We start from the raw sequence: 20,669 nt of genomic DNA on the forward strand, positions 1-20,669 counted from the left end.
TGCCAGCAGGCACAGGGACTGGTGGCAGCAGCTTGGGATCATGCACTGGACATTGTGTGGAGCTGAGAAGTGGCTGCTTTGCTTTCCCAGCAAGTGCACATGCTGCTTTTCTTTGCTGGTCTTATGCTGAAAAGCTGAGATTTATGTACTGTATGAAGAAAAAAACAAAACAAAGAAAAAATCCTAATGTTCCAAAATAAATGACAGTATATTTTGTACTTTGTAAAGTAATTAAATCGAAAAAGAATAAAAAGTGAAACTTATGCTGTCTGCTTTTGTACTGATCAAACTGATGAAAATAAAGCAGAGCTTGGCATTGTCTGTGAGATGTAATTCTCATTTCTTTCACCTACAGCCATGTTGGGTGTCACTCACACACACTATTTCTGAAGGCCAGCAGACCTCCCTGAGGCTCTCTGGTGTCCAGGTCCTGTCTCTGGGTGCACTGAACCCCTACAGATGGAACCACCACCATCTCCATCCTCCAGCTGCTTTCTGGAAACCACGCAACCTGCCCTATGCTCTTCCTTTAAAATAAGAGGTCAGTGGGATGCTGCTGGTGCATTTGCCAGATGAAGTTTCACCTGCTCACTGCAGAGTGCAGGAGCCCAGGAGTCTGGGCAGGCCCCCAGAGATGCTGGCAGGACACCCCCAGAGCCTGCACCCCAGCACTGGCAGGGGAACAAACTCAGCCTCCCCAGGGACTATTCTGGGGCAGCCACTGGAGGTCCTGAGTCTCAGCAGCGTGGCTGCACAGCACCACTGTCACATGGTCTGCAAAAAAAGCTGAACAACCTGTGTGAAGTGTGCAAGACAAACAGTGAAATCAGACATCTCATCACCCTATGACAGTTTTCACCATTTAGAGTGGATGTTTAAAGGGGAACAGCTCATCTACATCAACTGTAGTCAAGAAAAGCATCTCCTTTTCAGTGTAGTGTAATCCATTGTTTACTGTGGTGATCAAGTGTTAAAACATTCATGTAAGAAATTAACTGAGGGATTGTTAATATGGAATGCAGCCTTAATGCAGAGCACTGCCTCAAGGGTTTAATCCAGTAAAACAAAAACCCAAATAAATCAACACAGACACTGCCACACAATCTCAACACTGCCTGCAAATCCCCACAAAAGCAAATGGCATCTTAAGGGAAACAGGAGGACTGAGGACTGGTGTCCAGAGCCCAAAGACACTGATCCCTTCTCCCATCAGTGTTTTTCTTGCCTCACCTGCCCAGGCTCACCCCTTAGAGCAGGAGGTGCTGGGGTACTGGAGGGAGATGGGGGGAGATTCCAGCCCCTTGCAAAAAACGCTACAAAAATAGATTTTTATGAGTTATGATGAAGCACAGTGAAGTAATATTGTTCCAGGAGTATTTTGAGTGCCAAAGGCTAATTACTAGTTCTCTGACTCATCTGTTTTTGAAGGATCCTGTAGAGAAAAGCCTGTTGTAACACAGCAAGTGCCAAAGATAATCTTTGTCTTACAGGTGTTCGTGTGTTTTATCCCCAGAGGGCAGTCAGTGTGCTGCCAGCTGACACCAGCCCTGCTGTGTGGGGCTGCAGGGCAGCCCAGGGGCCATGCTGGGCTCAGCTCTCCAGCAGGACCTGCCAGGACCCTTTGGGGTGGTGGGTGTTGAGGCTGAGCTTGCACAGGTGCACTTGGGGTGAACCTCTCCCCCACCCTTCCTGCAGCTCCTGCAGTCCTCAGCCACTGTGGCAACCCAGCCAGGCCACTGCAGTGCTTGGAGCTGCTCCTGCACAGGGCTCTGCACCAGGGGACCATCCTGAGGCCCTTCTGGGCTATTTTAAGCCCAACACACCAGCACAGTGCTGATCTGAGGTGAATCACTTGTGCAATCAATGCCAAATCAAGTAGGTTATTCTAGTTCTAATTTGAGCTGCTCCCCGTGTGCATCCTTGGCCCAGACACTCCCTCACTGCAGGTATATTTAGGGATACTGGTATATTTTGGGCTGTCTACTTTGCTATACTTTGAAGGACAAAATGATGCAAAGTTGCTTTGCAGTTCCCAGTGGTAGTGACCTGAAGCTACCCCAGCACAGCTGGGCTCCTGTGTGGGCCTGATCCTGCAGGAAGAGCAAAAGCCACAGAGGTTGGATCTGCCTTCAATAACAAGGGGGTGTGGCAGGGAAAGAGTGTTTTCATTTTCTGAGCTAACACTGAGCCATCAGCAACAGCAGCTCTCAAAGAACTGTATTTTACAAAGGGGAAAAACTGCTGCACAGCAGCAGCCAAAAGAAAGGAGTAAGAATCTGTGACAGCCAACCATGTAGATACAAAGGTCAGCAGAGGAGATGAAGGAAGAAGAAAAGTCAGGAGCAGGGCTGAGCCTGGGAAGAAGGGAGATGTGTGGGAAAGGTTATACTTTTATTCAGACATACTAATTCCTCATTACCCTGCTCTACTTCATTGGCAATAAAATAATTTCCCCAACATGAGTCTGCTGTGCCCACGATGGTAACAGGGGACTTGCTCCAAGCCACGTTTTCCTTCAGATTCTCTCTCCCTGTCCTGCTGATGGGGGAGGGATGACAGAGCAGGTTGGGGGCACCTGGCTGAGGTCAAAATGCTCCCCCCACACTGTAACCAAACATGGGTGAGTGCTGGTGCTTGCCTGACTGCCCTCACTGCCACCAACCTTGTTCCCACCAAGCAAATGTCTGAGAATGCCCACAGCCACTACACAAACACCCCCACTGCACTAAGCCATACAACACTCCTGTTTAGGGCTGGAGACCTCACTGGCATCTCATTAACACAAAGAATTTGCAATTTATTGCACAGCAAGAACGCAACACCAGGACTGAAACCAGCTCTTCAGAAGGCCCAGCCCCAAGGTGCATTGGGAAACAGCTGGGAGTGAGAGCAGCTGAGAGCCCAGCACCAACCAGCCCACCCAACAGCAACATCCATGAAGGGAATTGTTTGTTACACCTTTCTCACCAGTTTTTGTCCATGATTTCCATGTTTTAATAAGCCTCCTGAAGCTGACAGGGCAAACCTACTCCTGTAAGGCCAACAAGACATGCCTGAGCACTGCAAGTTGCCCAAGTTGCATGTAGAATCAGGTAAATGTAAATTAAAGCCAACCAACTGGGAGTTCAGAGTAGTGAAGGTCTGCCAGTTTCATAGCAGCTTTCTGTTCTGCCTCACCCACCCAGCAACACCTGTCACACAGGAACATCAACAACTCGAGAGATGTGTCTCTATTTCCATGTACTTTGGTTCACCTTTGCTATAATTTATGCAAACCCTTTAAAACTTATTTAATCAAGGTCAAGTTTACAGAGCAAGTTTTGGTACAGAATTTCATCTAATGAAGCCAATATATGTGGTGTCCCATGGGCCATGGGTGCAATGCCTGACTACACCACTGTAAATCCTGCAGGTATGGAGCTGGCTCAGCTGGCAGAAGTGGTTTCCTGTCACACAACTGTGAACCAAAATGCTGCAGTTCAAATGCAGATCCCCTCAATGCATGAGCAGATCATGCTCAAGAACATTCCTATTACTACTGATAATGATTTTATAATCACTTTATTGAAAACCTACCAGCTTGGATTCCACCAAAATAGTTTGCACACTAGAAGTATCCCAGACAGAGAGAAAAGACACAACTCTGCCTGCCTGATGTTTGGAGTGCTGCACAGGAGAGTTTCCCACAGCTGGGTGTGAGATTGGGTAAGTGCCTGCTACAGTAACACACAGCTGTTGCACCCATCTCTGTCAGCTTGCTGCCACAAAGGCACCAAGGAATGAAGCTCTGCTTCTTACCCATGAAGACTCCTTCCCCTGCTAGGCCATCCTGGAATCCCCTGCTAATTGCAACTGAGAGCCATAGCTCTGAAAACAGAAAGGGTGCAGGGAGTCCAAACAAAATCAAAGGCAGTGATGTGTGATCAGCAAAAGGAGAAAAAGGTACCTGAGGGGCAGTGAGCACTGCTCACATCCATGCCTGAGCACTGACTTTGCAGGGCTTTGTTTCCAGCCTCCCTCACTAAGCTGGTTTGGCTGCTGTCCCCATCCATCTGTCCTCCTGCAGCACAGAGAGCCTGCTGTCTTCTTGGATAGCACTTACCCCTGCAAACAGGTTCTCACTCTTGGGTGTTCCTTTGGTGTTCAGTCTTTAGCACTACCACAGAGAGCCTCCAACAGCCCAGAGACACATCACTGCCTGCAGGCAGGGGCTGTGCATCCCATTTCTGCACAGGACAACAGCCTGGGCACACTGCAGCTCAGGGTGGCCACCCAGGACAGCTTCAAGACCTAGCATGACCACTCTTCCACATAACAGTAATTAAAAAACACACAACTTTTCCCTTGAGAAATAGTTTGGCTCTGCCCAATGCTGACACTCCAGAGCTGGTGACAGGAAATGTCCATATATCAATGTCCTGTGCTGTAGATTTCATCCCATGGCAGTCTTCCTTAAGGGAGATACTCCTCATCTTCAGGCACAGAGGGGCTCACCAGCTTGGGGCTGGGCCTCAGATCCTCTGGGAGTTCATCAGGAAGGAGCCAGAGGACTCCTTGCATCCCACACTCCTCAGGGAATGTGCTTCCTTCCTGCAGCCAGGCCAGAGCATTCCAGAGATGCAGGGATGATAACACACCCAGACACTGCTATGGCTGTCTCTGCTCACAGTCACTTGCTTTCACAAAATGAGTTTTCCTTTCCAAGAAGCTTGTCACCAAGTCCCTGCATGGCCCTGGTGCAGTGCTGAGAGCCAGCAGCAGCCCTAGGTGAAAGACCTGACCATGCTCACCATATGATCAACTCCACAGGCCACATCCACCACCTCACCGGGCACAGTCACCTGGGTGAAACACAGCACACTGGGTTATTTATCACACCTGGCATTTCCCATTTCCCATCCTCCTTCCACTCAACATGCCAGCTAGTTTCACTGGCATTTGTACCAATGCAAGAGCCAAGCAGAAAACACAGAAAGAGCAAGATTCAGCACCAGGCAACCTTGTGCACTGAGCTGTGAAATGACTCCTCTTTTTCCTTCACAGAAGCACACAAAGCTTTGGAAGGAGAAAGAAGAGCAGGCTCACTAGCAGAGAGAGAGGAGATTGGAGCCTCAGCCCATCTGCTCAGCAGCAGAAGCAGCATCTGAACAGAGCATAATCTAGACATGAGCAAGAGGATCTGCCCAAGCACCACAGGGATTTGCCTCTGCTTTCATCAGCAAGAACTGGAACAAGGCAAAGGCTCAACTCAGCCTAAGGCAGTTTGTACTTTGATGCTGAGACCAGCTCCTCACTCCTGAAGCTTATTCACTTAAAACTGACTTCAAACTTGAGGAAAGCAGAGTCTAAAAAAGCAAGTTTTTCCTCAGAGGCAAGAGACAGGACAGCAGCTGGTTCTAGGGCAGGAGGTGACAGACAAGGATCCTGGCACAGTGCCACAGCACTGTCAGACAGGAGCTGGCTGTCTGAAAGGGCATAACCCCCAATGTCCACAGCTGGGGAAATGAATTCAGAAATTCCACCCAGCCACAGCAGTGTGATTCTAGGCAAATGTTCCAGAGCTGGTCTGGCTTTGTTCATTTTTAAACAAAGAAGAAAACATACTACAGAAACACATTTACTGCAGGTTCAGACACACAGCCAGGGACTCCAGGGTGGTCCCACTGATTGCCTCCCTCAGCCCCTACGTGGCCTTCATGGAGACCAGGAGCATCTGTTAGGCTGAACTCCAGAACCAAAGACTCTTCTACATCCACTGAGTTTGGCTCTCAGAGCCATGTGGGAGGAAGCAGTGGAACTGGAAGCACTGTGAGACAGCTGTGAACACAGCTGAGTAAGGATCTCCTGGATAACCTGACAGTCCAGTGACCCACCACTCTATGGACCTGTAGCCACTACTGACCAAAATGTTCACCTAATTTAGGTGAGTAATGATTTGGACAGATGACCAATACTGATGGGTATCTTTGCAGCACATACAAACAGAAGAGCAGGTTAGAAGGGGAAGGAAGAGACAGTAAAGGTAGCAAGCAGCTGATGGTGGACAGGAAGGAGATAAAAACTGTTCAGATGTGGTGGCACAGCACCAGATGCTGTTTTAGGATTCAAAAGCATTACTGGTATAGCAGATTAAAACATTTACTGAATACCTCCATTCCCAGGCTCCACAAGGACCTCTGGAAAACAAAGCACTTCTACAGTCATAGCCTTCCACTCCTTTGAGAATTACTCAACAAAACCACACAGCAAATGATGGTCCTTGCCCTCTGGATAACAAACACTAGCCAAAGAATATACTCTTGGCCTTAATACCACCATCCTTACCCTCCATGGGAAATACTGGTCTTCCATTCTTCCAGTTCCCAGGCACCCTCTTAGATTCTTCCCCCACACAAACAGTTCTCCTCTGTCTACACAGGAGAAAAAAATAGAAAAGAACAGAGTCATTAAAAAGGAAGAATTCTATTTGTGAGGCTGACAAATGTGGCTGCAATGTTTCTGGGAGTATACAGGGTTATACAGGCAGTATGACAGCTACCAGATTTACTTCAATGTACAATAAATGTACTTGTGTTTGGAGAAAATGGTGCCTAATGAGCAGCAAAAGAAACAAGTTCTTTTACTTGTGCACAAGTCTTTGTTTCCCCCTCTTACACCAGCTGCTTTGGAATTTTATTTGAAGGAAGAATGCAGCAGCAGAAATTCCAGGGAATCTTTTGTGAAGTGAATAATTAGTGCTGAAAGTTAGACAACTGCAGTTGATCTGTATCAGCTATCACCAGAGCAAATCCAGTGAGCAAGGCAGTGAGATCTGTCCCAAGCCATCACCTGGAGACTGCTTCCTTGACTGTCTAAAGCTGTGACCTTCTAATGACAGCTAGGGAAAGGCAAAAATTGGTGTTCAACACAGTTGAAGAGTTTTGAGCTCCTCAGGAAAACACAGAGATCTCAGAAGTGTTTGGATCAGCTCCACAGCAGCAACAACCAAAACACAATCTAGAACATAATTTTTATGTATGATTAACAATTTAATCAGAACACTGTTTCTAACTCTTCCTGAATACCAAGGGGAGCCCACTTACAAGCACCTTACAACCAAAATGACAGTGTCACACACACTGCTTGTCCCAAAGGACTCAGCCCTGGCCTTTTCTCCTGCTGCCAGCTCTGGATCTCTGAAACTGCTGCTTGATATTAAATGCCTTTCAAATTTCAGAGGCTGGGAACCCACACAGGGTGCACAAAGCACAGCATCATAACCTTTGCATATGAAATGCTTGGGTCTGCCCACCTCAGAGTGCTAATTCAGTTGGCCAGAAATGCCAAGAAACTCTGATATTTAGCTTCATTTAGACACAGTTTTAGTTTGTTCATTTACCACATAAATTTTCTAAATTGCTAAAGTGCAGCAGACTGATTCATTCTATACAGGAAAATGAAAAAAATCTGCTGGATTTTGTGTATGAGAAAGTGTTATTTGTCTTAACACAAAAAACTTTTCTCAATTAAAGCATAAGTTAACACAAAACATATGCCAGGAACCGTGTTGACACCTGTCTGGCTCCCTGCTGCTGCATTCCAGTGTGCCTTCAGTTTCAAGAAAGATAAGTGCATTTTTTGGGTGTGAGATTTTCTTTTTTTTGTTTTGGAGTTGTTCTGGTTTTGGTTTTTGGTTTGTTTTTTGTTGGGTTTTTTTGTTGTTTGTTTGGTTGGTTTGGTTTTTTTGTTTGTTTTTTTGGTTTTGGTTTTTGGTTTTGGTTTTTTTTGCTTTTTTTCTCTTCTGCCAACAGCACAGCAACATGACCTCTCCATGACAGCAGGATGAGAAACTTACTTGTAAGGGCTGCAAACTGGCTGAGCCCACAGCGAACACGAGCAACACGAGTGTCTGGACTGAAGTCTGACCAGCCAAAAAGGCTGGGTGGGATCATCTCTGGCTCTGCTGTCTCTGTTAGGTTTGGTCCTTTCCCAAGAATTCCATATCCCCAGACAAAAACATTTCCTTCTTCTGCATTACAATAAGAACAAATTCTGTAAGAAAGCCTGTGCTTGTGAAATTCATGCCACAGCCAAAAGTTAATCAGAACCAAAGGGATATTTTCCTTTCTTCCAACTCAGTCTAACACTTTTTGATTATTTAAAATCTGCAAATAATGCAGATTTTAAATAATCAGATTTCCCATCCAAATGCCTCAATCTTTTCCTAAGCTATGCAAACAAATCAAGCCCCCCAGGCAGAACTTTCATGGGGAAATAATGCCAACACAAGAGTGAGCTGGATAAAATACCACTGACTGACAAAGGTTGCAAGTTTACTATCATGGCTTTCTTCTTTGATGATTTTTCAAGTGGCAGTGAAGCTGTGGGCACTGTCAGACATGCCCAAACCAGCAAGTGGATGTCACTCTGCCTGGCATTCTGCCTTAGCTGGGTGCCTGGGAAAGGCAACAGTTGCACAGTGTCACAAAGAGTAAGGTTCTATGTCAGCTAGCTCTGGTCCCTTCAGATGAGAAGCTCTGGTCAGCACAATACCCCCATTATAAATATCAACATCTTCATGGAGATAATCTTTCAAGAAAGTAACACAATCCCCTCCCTCACTCCTTCATGCAGCAACCCCCAGCTGTGCTCCCCAGACCCTGACAGTCCAAAGGACAGTCACCAAGGACCTGCTGCACAGTCTCACTGCTCTCAGAGCTCTCTTCTTTCCATCCCAGTTCATTATTTATAAACAGGTCAGATTCACATGGAGTCTGAAGGGCTCTACTTTCTCTCAAGTACTGCCTTACTTCCTCCCCATACCCACATTCATCATAGGCCACACTCAGTATGACCAGCAAAGGAGACCAGAAGGGCAGACAGCTGCCATGCTCCTGCTGCAGGCTGCAGAGCACTCACAGCAGCCCACCCTGGAGCAATGCTCTGCACTCATGAAAACAACTCCTCTACACATTCTCAAATCATGTTTTTCAGTCTCCCAGCTCTCCCCACAACATACAGTATCTCCCTGTTTCCAGAAAACAAGATACTTGTTTCATGAAGTTACAATCCACCCACAGTGCAGCCTTGCACTAGTGAATGATTCCAGAAATGAACTCACCTGTTAGCACAATGTTGCCAGTCCCTCCACAGGCAGCCTCCTTCACCTTCCCAATCTTGAATGGCAAATGCCTGGGAACATTCACCTGCACAAGATGGCAGAGGAGTTGTTAGAGACAAGGTAAACTACAAACCAGACATAGATTTTAACTTGTTCTCTAGTTCTGGTTAGAGCTTACATACATTGGATCCTGATACAACCTTTATTGCCTGAATTATAAAATGAGTGCAAGTCCCAAAACTAAAAAAAAAAAACAAAAAAAAAACTACATGAAATTCACTAAGATGAGGACAAGGTGGAAAAGTTGCCTACTGGAAAGCTTACATGCATGGCAACAAGGCTGAGTGACTAATAACTGCTGCTTATCTCTGCCTTTTAAAGTCAGACACAATGAGAAGGTCAATAGGTGAGCATGTCTTCAAGTCTTCACACTGGATGAGATCACTAAAATTCAGTCTGCAGTGGCATTTTTGAACATACTAGGGAAAAATTATTTCAAGAAAATCACACTTATTTGGTACAGTCCAACACAACATATGTACACAGCTTGACATATGTAAAGAGCAATCTTTGATTTCATAGCTCTGCCATTCCACACTTTGGACTGCATCTACATTTTAGCTCAGACTCTCATTTTTGGCAAACATGCCATTCATCCATTTCAGATGCCACAGCCCTCCATCACACACCCAGCCAGGAAAACTGCTACACTGCACAGTCTGATTGATGTCCTCAGGCCTTATGGGTCTCAACATTTAGCCCTACACTAAGGTTACACCAGGAGAGGCACAGGAAACAAAGCTTTCTAAAATTTTGCCAAAGCTATTCTAATACAATTGTCTGCTCTTAGCCTTCCACCAAGAGTAACTTAAGTATTAATTTCTTGATTCCATTTCCTAAAGTAGCTGTAACATGAGAGCAACAGCCTAATTACCCCAGCAGTACAATGCCCAGTGTGAAGGCAGCACTCTACCAATGCCCCATGTAAGTTTGCTAAAAAAAAACCCTTTTATCTGTGAGACACTGGAATTTGTTTAGGACTCAGTTTATAAACCCACTAAGGATGTCCATGAAAAATTCTCCAGCATACAAGGCTGACTGGAAGGGACTTCCAAGGGCCATCTGGATCAGCACTAAGCTCAAAGTAGCATCACTTGAAATCCTAGATTAGCCAGCCAAAAAACTCATTCCTGTCCTGAAATCAGCAAAAGCACTTGAGCTGGGTCTCAATTTGGTGCAAAGTCCATGGGATGGAGAAAGAACATGGAGTTCTTAGGCTAGCAAACTGGGCTGAGGTGACACAAACCTTTGCCTATCAAAGCAGGGAAATAGTCTGCCCCCTAAAGCTCCACAAACATGTCACACAGGTTGGTTTTGTGAGCTTATGTAAAACCAGCCTGCTAGTGGTGTTTGGATCTGCTGTCAAAAGAATCCAGAACAGGGAGAAACATGTAATTTTTAACTCTGTGCCCAGCTGCTCAACTGAAACACATAAAAACACACCCTCAGGTCAACTGACCTGTGTGGTTTCTGTGACAGAGGCCAGCTGCAAGTATTCTGAATTTCCCCAGCCAAAGACATCTCCTTCATCTGAAACAGCCAGACAGCAGTCCCCATAGGAAGAGACCTGGATAATGTTCACTCCAGCAATGTCACCATGCAGCTTAGTAGGAACACTGGTGATGTTATAGTGTCCAAGACCTGAAAGGAAAAAAAGTAGAGATTATGAAGAATTTTTTTTTCCAGACACACTTTTAATGCCTGCATAGGACCATTTCTGTCATAGTATAACAAAACCACCCTTCCTCTGAAATAAATCTGTCCATACTGCTTACTGTCCAGCAGCTGCAACAGACAAGCAGCCACAAACACCACCTGCCCTAGGCACAGCCACCTCTCTGGAGTACACAACAGCTTCATCCAATCACACCCTGAAAAGTCTCATATCTCTTGTCTGCATGGACCAAAGTGTTTAAAGAACAATAACCATGCCAGGCAGGTATCCCAAAGGGATGAAATTTCACAAACTGGCTGCATCCTGTCTTCCAAAAGGAGAGCCATGAGTGATAGCACACTGCAATCAGTTAGATAACAGCAGGGAAAATGGCAAAAGAGGTTGGGAAGCAAATACTTTACAGGACAAAATGCTGTCTGGAAAAGAGACCAGAATGTAGATGACAGCTGAGTTATGCTATATTGGCACAACAGAATCATGGGAAGAACTCAGCTTTGGGAGCAGCAAAACTAACAGTAGCAATGACTGTGAGGAGGAAGTGCTCTGCAGCAAAAGCCACCACAAAAAGGGCCTGCCCAAGGATCTGATGCTAAAACATGCAACAGCTACCAAGGTGTTGGTCAGTTCAAAAGAGCAGAACAGACCCCAAGAATCAGGAAGGCAAAGCTGCCATCAAACTGAAGAGCAAAGCTGCCCATGTCACTTCCACATCCCCTCAAAAGCTTTACACAGCTGATACACTCTCCTCTGACTGCATGTTTGGATTGCCAGGGCAGCATCCTAAAGCTCCTCAAAAACTGAACTGGATTGTCTCAGTTTGGTTACACAAGAATACTGAAAACATCTACACACAACTGGAAACATGAGCAGCCCCTTTCTGTCCACACACATGGCAAATACACATGGTAACTTCTCAATCAGGACAGCTTGCTAGATGCATTAATTCCCTGAAAAGCAAGCCCAGCTGAGTTCCTACCTGTTTGTCCATCAGCTCCCCATCCACATGCATAGACTGAACCTTTCTTGGTTCTAAACAGACTGTGGTCCTGCCCACACACAACCTGCATACAAACAAGAACTCAGTCAGGAAAGGTTCCATGCTCAGACTTGATTTAGCATTACTGACAGACAAATTGAGCAATGAACCTCTGTGATGTCCATCAGCTCGGATTTTGACCTTTTCCTTCTGATCACATGGCTCTCAAGAAAGGGAAGAGCAAGAACCACAAGATACAACACAGAAAACAGCAGAATTTTCTTTATGGAAAGTGATGCTGCAGTTGGTTTGTTTTAAGATCTAAAACCAGGAAAGAAAGCTTGAATCAGCAGTACAGCACAACAAAGGCAGCAAAGAGTAAATAAGAGCTCTCCCTTCACAGGATGGTAACCACATCATTCTTGATGCCAGCTACAAACTGCTATGGATTCTTTGCCATGTAAGTGCTCAAGGCACACAGCTGTTCTCAAATCTGTATTTATGCTGAACTAGCCATCATGTCTGCCACAGGCCTGGCACGAATTAAAGCCAAGGAAAAAGCCATTCAAAAGGAGACATTAAAAAGTAAACAAAGATTAAAGGGATTTAATCAACAAGTTAAGGGAGTGACTACCAATATTAACCACATAACTGCAGTTATCAAAGTACAAACAGGTACCAAGTATCCAACCCCCCCAAAAAAAGAAAATCATGCAAAGTCCAAAGAGAAGTTTTACAAGCCTAATTCAAAACAGTTTTAGGATGAACCACAGTCTCATCAGGTAGGTGTAAATGAATGGCCCTTCCTTGGAACAGGAGCAGTATCTGTCCCTGTATGGCTACAGTGGCACAGACACACCAATAAACTGCTCCTGTGCATGGGAATACTGCAGCCACGGCAGGTGTTTCTGCTGCCTGCAGTCCCTTGCTCTCCTAGGAACCTGACCTAAGTGATGGCTGATCTAAGTGGATGGTTTCACAGCTCATTTCTGAAAAGGCAAAGACAAAATTTAAACTCCTAAGCAATATAAAAGTGACAAAAGGAAACAAGAAATCACGACAGAAGAGAGTAGTGGAGAGCCCAGAAGTAGACACAGTACTCTGAGTGTGGCTGAGTAGAAAAGAAGAATTATCTTGACCTGCAGGTAACACTCCTAATGCAGCCCAGGTATCAGTAGCCTTCTCTACAGCAAAGCACATTGCTGGGTCATGGTCAGCCTGGTGTATCCTGGGCCCTTTTCCACACAGCTGCCTCCCAGACAGACACCCCTAGCCCAGGGTGGTGTCTGAAATTGCTCTTCAGCAGCAACAGGACTTGGCCATTTCCACTGCTGAACCTGATGAGGTTCATGTAGGCCTATTTCACCACCCTCTGGTTTATCAGTCACTCCTCAGTTTTGTCATCTGCTATCTGCTGAGGGAACCCTCTGTGATGCACATCGTTAGTGAAAACATAAACAGGATTGGACATCAGATCCCTGGGGTACCCCACTTGTTACTGGTTCCAACTGGGCTTCAAGCCAATGGCTGCACCCTCTGAGCTGGTTCAGCTGCTCCCAATCCATTTTCAGGACTGAGCTCCTCTCACCTGGACAACTTTGCTGTCAAATTCCTTCAGCTGATGAATGACATGGCTTCCACTGGACATCAAACAATCACCAAGAAGAGAAAAGGCAACACAGAGGATTTCAGAAGACTGCAAAAAAAACACAAAGGGAAACCTGCCTCTACTGAAAGCCATTTTATTACCACAAGTAGAGAAATTTGTTTGCATGTAGTTTCACTGCAAACTATCTGCACGAAGAAGGAACATAATTCTGTATTCTCTTATTTAAGAAGTTAAGAACTGTCATTTTTTAAATATAAGCTCTTGTGACTGGGGGTAGGGGCAATCCTCAAAGGCAGTCCCTAGCCTAGAATGAGCAGAGACACCACATAAAACTGCAGTAACCAAATAAACACTCCACCTAGCAAGAGATAATCCAGATATCCCAGAGCACAGTGCAGTGCTAACATCCCTGTCCTTTTTTCACAATACCAGGAATTATGAACAATTCAATGACTGACTTCCAGTATCAAGACTAACAAAAGCTACCTAATTACAGCTATTTTCTCAAACTTCACAGACCAAGTGTTGTGGATCATAGAGCAATTTTTGGTCCTACTAAGGAATCAGAAACTCAACATATTCCCACTATTCACTTACTCTATCATACAGAGCATTTTGAGCCTATGCTTTGGTGAGACCCACAAAAAACTCAATGAAGGAAAATTTGCACTACAGACTCAGAGGCAGTTACAGCAGAGACTTAACAAGAGGATGCCTCTTTCATAATTAAATTGCACTTCCAACATCCTCCAGAACAGCACATGTACTCTGAGCAGCTAAAGGGAGAGAGCCCAACTACTAACACCAATTACCTCAAGCAATTTATGAAGGCTGGGTTCTCCCACTATGCCCTGCAAGAAGTGTCCCATGCTGACACTCTTTTGTCTCTTGTGAATGCTGTCAGTAGAGTGCCCAGCATGGATTCCAAGTCAGGCTGTTTGTATGCTGCCTGCAGGACAAAAGTCCGTTGTTCTCAGACTCCTTTAGCATAATTGCCATGCTTATACTACCAGGCCTTTTCCCTCTTCAGGCCTTTCTGCAGGGTTGTTTTCATGCAATATGTTTCCAACAATAAGAAAGTTCAGGATCTTTGAATTCTCACCTGTAAATTTCATCTTCAACAACCTTCCGGCCACACTGGCCATAAGAATTGTTTCCCATTGTGAAAACTGAAAAACAATTATAAAACACACTAGTTTTATTACTGCCTCTCTTCAGGTCCTCAAAATATTTTCAGGCAGCTCTAAGTCTGAAAGGTGGAGCACAGCAATGTAAATATTGCCATAAGCTTTTTTCAAACCCATTTGAATGCAAGTGACTGAATCAATTTTCACCAGCAGCACCCAGCAGTATTGCTGCAGGCACAGAGCAGTACCTGGAGCCTGCTGTCTGTCTCAGTGGGGAATTCCCAGTTCATCCTGCCACTGTCAAACACACTCAGAAACAGATCAGCACTCCCACAGGAGTGGGAATCAATGAACCAACCAGCTCACCCACTAAGAAGCTGCACTGGATCACTTGGTGCAGCACTGAAGCCACTGCACCAGAGTTCCCAGAGATCTTCTCTATAAAGGACTATTAATTAATTAATTGCTTTTATAAACATAGCACTCTGGGATTAAAGGAGAAGTAACACAGGAGCACTGGCATAGTCACCCAAATCTGCATTCAAAAACACATCAGAGTGAAGAAGACACACAGGCTGCACTCAGCCAGGCCTGGGGCTAGAGAAACAAACCTTGGAGTAAAAAGCTCCCAACACCTTTACAGCTTGAGCCAAGTGAAGCTCACAGCTTTCCCTTGCAGAAGCAATCCCACAAAGGCCAGCAGCTGCCTGCATCCCACTTCCAGTGCAAACAGCCCACCTGGGATATAGTTCTAAAGGACAGAAGACAATTGTTTTCAAGCTTTTAGTAAAAGCATAGCCTGGCACCCATAGACATCAGCAGCACAAGCAACACTGTACCTCCTTCACTATCTGTCAGGACCAGGGAATGGGCTCTCCCACAGGACACCTGCAAGACTCGAGTTTGCTGGGGTTTCTCCAGTGGTAAAGGAATTGGAGATGGTTCCAAGACATATTCATAGCCCTTAGCTTAAGGAAAAGAGAACAATTTTAAGTCAGTAGATTCCACAAAGTAAATTCAACATCCATCTGCTGATCCTGTTGTACATTCACACACTCATTCTTGCTTTGTTATAAAAGCAGATACATTTTAGAAAGCCAAGACACTAACCAAAGAGGCTGACAGGGATTTAGCACAGAGGGAAGAAGGTAAAAGCTATGGAGATAGCTGAAGCCAATCACTGCCTAAACAAAAGTCCCCCATAACTCCAGAGTGAATGTTATTAAGGCTTCAGGTGGCAGAATTGTGAAACTGAGGCATTCACCCACATGTTCAACCACTTCAGCTGAGCTTAATACCATGCACAAACATTCTGTGCAACTGGGGATATTGCAAGCAAGGTACAAGAGCAACAATCACAAAAATGTATCAGAAAAGGTGAACAAAAAAATCTTGAAGAAAAGTAGATTACAGGCACTTTCACAAATAAGGAATGCAAGAAAGACTAGCTAGGCTAAGTCCATAGGGAATAAGACATCCAATGTTTATGAAAAATGACATGCTGTACTTTAAAAAGATTTAGCAACTTGAAGAACAGGGATGGAATCAGTTACAGTCAACTGGGGATGGGGGGGGAAAGAACAGCAAACCATAAATCAATAGTAGGGAAAAAGTCAGGAGGAGATAAAAAGCCTGGATATCAAAGTTACTGTAATAAGTGAAATCAAATCCTGGAGGACCCAAAGCAATATTGCACACAGGCAGCAGTGCTTTACTGGTTCTCAATAAAAATAAAAACTAAAAAAAAAACCCCAACAACAACAACAAAACCAACTAAACAAGCAACAACAGAAAACCCACCTAAGATTAAAAAAAATTAAAATTAAAAAAATCTACACAAGGTCTTTTGCAGTAAGACACTCCTGGATGTGAGGACAGGCAGCTTGCCAATGGTGGGGATCTGCCATGCAATAGAGCAGGAACTTAAAGACAACCAACTCTCTACCTGCCTACAAACACCTGGAAGCCACAAAGCAAAATAACCTCTTCCTCTCTCTGCTCCCTCCAGCAGAAAGACACATGCTACTGGGATCTGTAGTAACCAGCACTGAGAGCTGAGGGGATTTGGAGAAAAGAGACAATGAGGTGGGTAAGGAACAGGGGGAGTAGTTTAGATGCAACCATCTAAAAGTCAGAAGGCTGCAAATTCCCTTGGAAATGAAGCATCTACAGCAACACAGTGCTGGAAGCAGCAGGCACCAAAGTCAGTCTGTAAAACTGCAATGGGCAGCACATCCCAAAGGAAAGCTTGCCTGGTGGGACATTAAACATGAAGATGAGCAATCCCACTGATCTTCACCACATTTTCAACTGATCTTGCCAAACACATTCTCTTACTTAGCAAGGCTTGAGCTGCAAAACTATTTAACCTACTTCTAGATTCTCTGACAAAAACAATTTCCAGGTCAGATGAAAAACAAGGTAATAGCAAGACACTCCTAAGATATCAGCACATACATGAGACCCAGCACTGAAACCTTTAAAGGCAGAAGTGAGCAAAGCTGCTGCAGCCCCAGCATTCTGCAGCTGCTGTTTAAGCACACACTTGCTGTGTGTACACACTCTCCCAGCACTACCCAGTGTGCACCACAAAGCAGCACCACTGCAAACCCCAACGTGCTGCAATCTTCTTTTGCTTCTCCACCAAGTTTAATCTTCTGCCATATCAGACACACCCGACCTCGATGGATTACACTCTTTTATATCATGATGACAAAAAATGCTTTTATTGTGATTTTCCTCAACTGTTTATGGAGGAATGTCTACGCAGTCAGTCCTTCTATGAGGAAAGTTTGGGTTTTTCCTGTCTTCAGTGGTAGGTGGCAATGTTCTGCACAGAAATTGCTTTCCTAAATGAGTTTGAGAGCTTGGTGTAACACAAAATTACTGAAAAACAAGTTTTTCCTTCAAAATGCAACCTACTATTAAAATGATTTTAAAACAAACCCTACAGATTCACAAAAACCCCACAGACTGTATAAAAAAACTCTAACTGGGGAGGGAAGGAGGACTAAAGGCCTTTAGTTTATAAATGCAATCCATCCTGCCAAAATGATTTTATTAATTACTGTGCCTACTACCAAACTATAGATTCAAAGCCACAAATTAACCAACATCACACTCTGCAGGATGAACAGCTACATTCCTATCCAGATGAAACTAATTAAGTGCAGTGTGCAGAACAGAGGCACACACTGACCAATTACAAAGCACACAAAAACACATATAGATTTTAGAAAAAGATCTATTTAAAAAAATAAAGCACAGCCTGTGACCGCATCAAAGCCTCCTGATGTTTTTCACAGCTCCAAACACACAGAGATTCCTGTACCACAGGGAGATTGCAGTGTCACCCTGTAAGTCTTTAAAACACTTAAATCCTCACTTTGATCTCTTCTGCTCCTCTGGAATCCAAGCTGGGAATCCTTGTTGAGCCCCATGCCCCACACTTTGGTGATGTCTCTGGTGTTGGAAGCCAGCAGTGTGAATCCATAACCACAGGCAGCAGAAGATATCTTTGAAGACAGACAAAACCCACATCATCCAGTTAGAAACTGTGGCTTAGAAAAGGAAATTTCACTCCATGTTACTTGTTTATCAGCATTCATTCTTCATTAAGCTACATTCACATGCAGCCCAAATTCATGGCATGTATGGTCTTCCAAAAACTATCAATCTTCTGGGATAAGCACAATGGTGAAAACTCGGGTCCAACCATTCTGCCTTCAAAGTTTTGGTTTTGTGTGCATACATTTTTATTTCTGCATTATCTTGGTCCCATTCAACACCACAGAAAGACCTGTTTGCTGACCTGCATCAGCAGATTAAAAAAAAAATTAAATTAAAAAAAGCAAGATACAGAGATATTAAGAGAATAACGTTTTGCTCCTTTCGACAAAAAAAGGCCAGCATAAGAGGCACATGAGGAGCACTGCGGTCACTTGGTGCTCAGTCTAGAGAAATTGAGCCTGAGGTCAGATCTCAAGGGGGCTGCAGAGAGGCAGCCCCGGCCTCTGCTCTGGGACCAGGGACAGGACCCGAGGGCAGCTGTGCCAGGGGAGGTTCAGATTGGATTTCAGGAAAAGGTTCTACCCCCAGAGGGTGGTCGGGCACTGAACAGGCTCCCCAGGGAATGGCCCCAGTAGGGCTCGCACAACTCTCAAGTGCAGGGTGGGATTGTTGGGCTGTCCTGCGCAGGACCAGGTGTGGGACTCCATCATCCTTCTGAGTCCCTTCCAACTCAAGATATTCTATGAATGCTCTGACTTCCGCTGCACTCGAAAGCAGAGCACGAGTCAAACACTCGTAGGCAAAAGAATAACATGATTTTTAACACAAGCTTCCCGTTTGTCAGGTGGGAACAGCCAATGAAGAGGCCCATTTTATGTGGCAAATGCTATTCACATCCTGGCTCTCTAATGCCTCTGACAAAATTACAAATACGCATTTTCTAACCTATATGCTGCTGCAGTTGAAACAGTCATCATCCCAAGCGATACCACTATATCGATAAAAAACACTGAATCACGGCACAGCCTTTAAACCCGATCCAGTTTCTCGGCTGTGCTAAGCCCTGAGCAGGCTCCGGAGGCCGAGGCAGACACGCTGGCCCCGGCGAACCGGGCCGGGCCCACCTTGTCCTCGGTCTCCAGGCGGTACGGCGTGGGCTGGATGCGCCGCGGCTTCTTCCAGCCCGCGTCCGGTTTCACGAAGCTGGGGATGCCCAGGGCGCCCGAGTAGCTGAAGCCCCACACGAACACGCGGTCCTTGCGCCTGGCCGCTTTCCCCGCGTACTGGAACACCGGGGCAGCCTCCTCGGCCTCCCGCAGCTGGCGGGTGCTCGGTGGCCCCGCCGACACGCAGAAGCCCCTGCAGAGCAGGCGCCGAGCCAGCCCCGCCATCGCTGCCCTCAGGCCGCCGCCATCTTGGCCGCCCTCACACGCGGGCGCGCGCGGCGTCAGCTCCCTGCGCGCATGCGCGCGGCCACGGCGCGCGTCTCTTAAAGGGGCCACACCACCCTCTGAGCGGAGCGTGCACACCCGCCCAGACCCTGGGCTACGTCTGAACTTAGAGCCAGGCCTGAGCCTACAGCCCGGCCCAAAGCCACGCCTAAACCTACACCCCGACCTAGGGCTAAATCAAACACACCCCCAGAGCCCACTGTGGGCTTAGACCCAGCGCCAGACAATCAAAACTAAAACACCCAGCACAAACCTACAGGTCGACCCAGCGCCATCCCAACCCCGAAGGCAGCCCCGTCTGGCACAGCAATGGCGGGGCTGGCTGGGCCGGTGGCCAAATGCAAAACGAAATTCCGTGTGTGAGGCAGCCCTGTCTCAGCACTGAGCCTTCACTGTCCTCTTGAGGGAGCCAAGCAGCCGCCTTCCAGGAGGAAGCTGCTGTCCTTTCATCCCCCCAACTAAATTTCCTCACTGCCCTCATCTCATGCAAGAGTGTCTTGCCCAATCTCCACCTGGACTGTGAAATACAAAGCTGTGTTTGGTGGCAGGTACATACAGGCAATGTGTGTATTTGTGATTGTGAGATGTGTGGAGACCGACCATGGGACAGTTATAAAGATGAATTCTAATAATAACTGAGGAAAGTAAAGCATGGAAGAAGGCCTTTGAACCTATCTTTTGTTCGCAATTAACCTTAGTTGATTTAGGAGCATTTGAATTAAAGCGTTAAGGATGTTGCTCTTTGCTTGTAGTTAAGCCTTAAAGAGTTTTGCAATAATAACCTTTTGAAGTATAATTTTAGAATATTGCTTGTATCCTTGAAACTATAGCTTTGGAATATATATAAAGGAAACATGCTTATCTCATGTCTTAACAAAACAGAGAAAAGCAGCTTGAGAAAGGAAGATGAATATCAACTCAAAGATTTATAGTTTCGACCAAGGGAAGCCAGACATCACTGTTGTGAGATTTATAGTCCTTGCAATTAAAAGTTGGACCCACATCTGGGGAGCTGGACTTCACCAGATGGGATTTGTCTTTCTTCTTTTGGAAACTGGACCATCACCATCTGGGGATACTCCTTTTGGGATACATCCTGAGAAAAACTAAATCACAATAATGTATAGAGCTGTGACGTAAAAATTTGGAATAGAAACTGCT

The 20,669-nt window shown here is 45.6% G+C and overlaps 1 protein-coding gene across 1 annotated transcript; it reads right to left on the reverse strand.

Annotated features, from left to right (window-relative positions):
• Positions 1-933: 933 nt before the first annotated feature.
• On the reverse strand, positions 934-19,476 carry RCC1L (RCC1 like). Its single transcript, XM_066563592.1, has 11 exons — positions 19,182-19,476; positions 17,933-18,062; positions 15,387-15,515; positions 14,523-14,589; positions 13,400-13,451; positions 11,812-11,896; positions 10,620-10,801; positions 9,101-9,185; positions 7,835-8,008; positions 6,325-6,410; positions 934-4,841 (listed from the first exon to the last, which is right to left on the reverse strand). Exons 1-11 carry the CDS (start codon positions 19,446-19,448, stop codon positions 4,764-4,766), a joined length of 1,335 nt encoding a protein of 444 aa, XP_066419689.1. The 5' UTR covers positions 19,449-19,476; the 3' UTR covers positions 934-4,763.
• Positions 19,477-20,669: the final 1,193 nt, after the last annotated feature.

Source organism: Molothrus aeneus, chromosome 20, assembly GCF_037042795.1.
Source record: "Molothrus aeneus isolate 106 chromosome 20, BPBGC_Maene_1.0, whole genome shotgun sequence".
Classification (NCBI taxonomy): Eukaryota; Metazoa; Chordata; class Aves; order Passeriformes; family Icteridae; genus Molothrus; species Molothrus aeneus.

What these genes read in the sequence shown, in the direction of transcription:
- RCC1L (XM_066563592.1), bottom strand. Translation starts at nt 19,448, where the DNA reads ATGGCGGGGCTGGCTCGGCGCCTGCTCTGCAGGGGCTTCTGCGTGTCG. An exon ending in GCCTGGAGACCGAGGACAAG is followed by an intron (nt 18,063 to 19,181) that starts GTGGGCCCGGCC and finishes CTGTCTTCAAAG; the next exon opens with ATATCTTCTGCTGCCTGTGG. An exon ending in GTTGAAGATGAAATTTACAG is followed by an intron (nt 13,452 to 14,522) that starts GTGAGAATTCAA and finishes TTTGATGTCCAG; the next exon opens with TGGAAGCCATGTCATTCATC.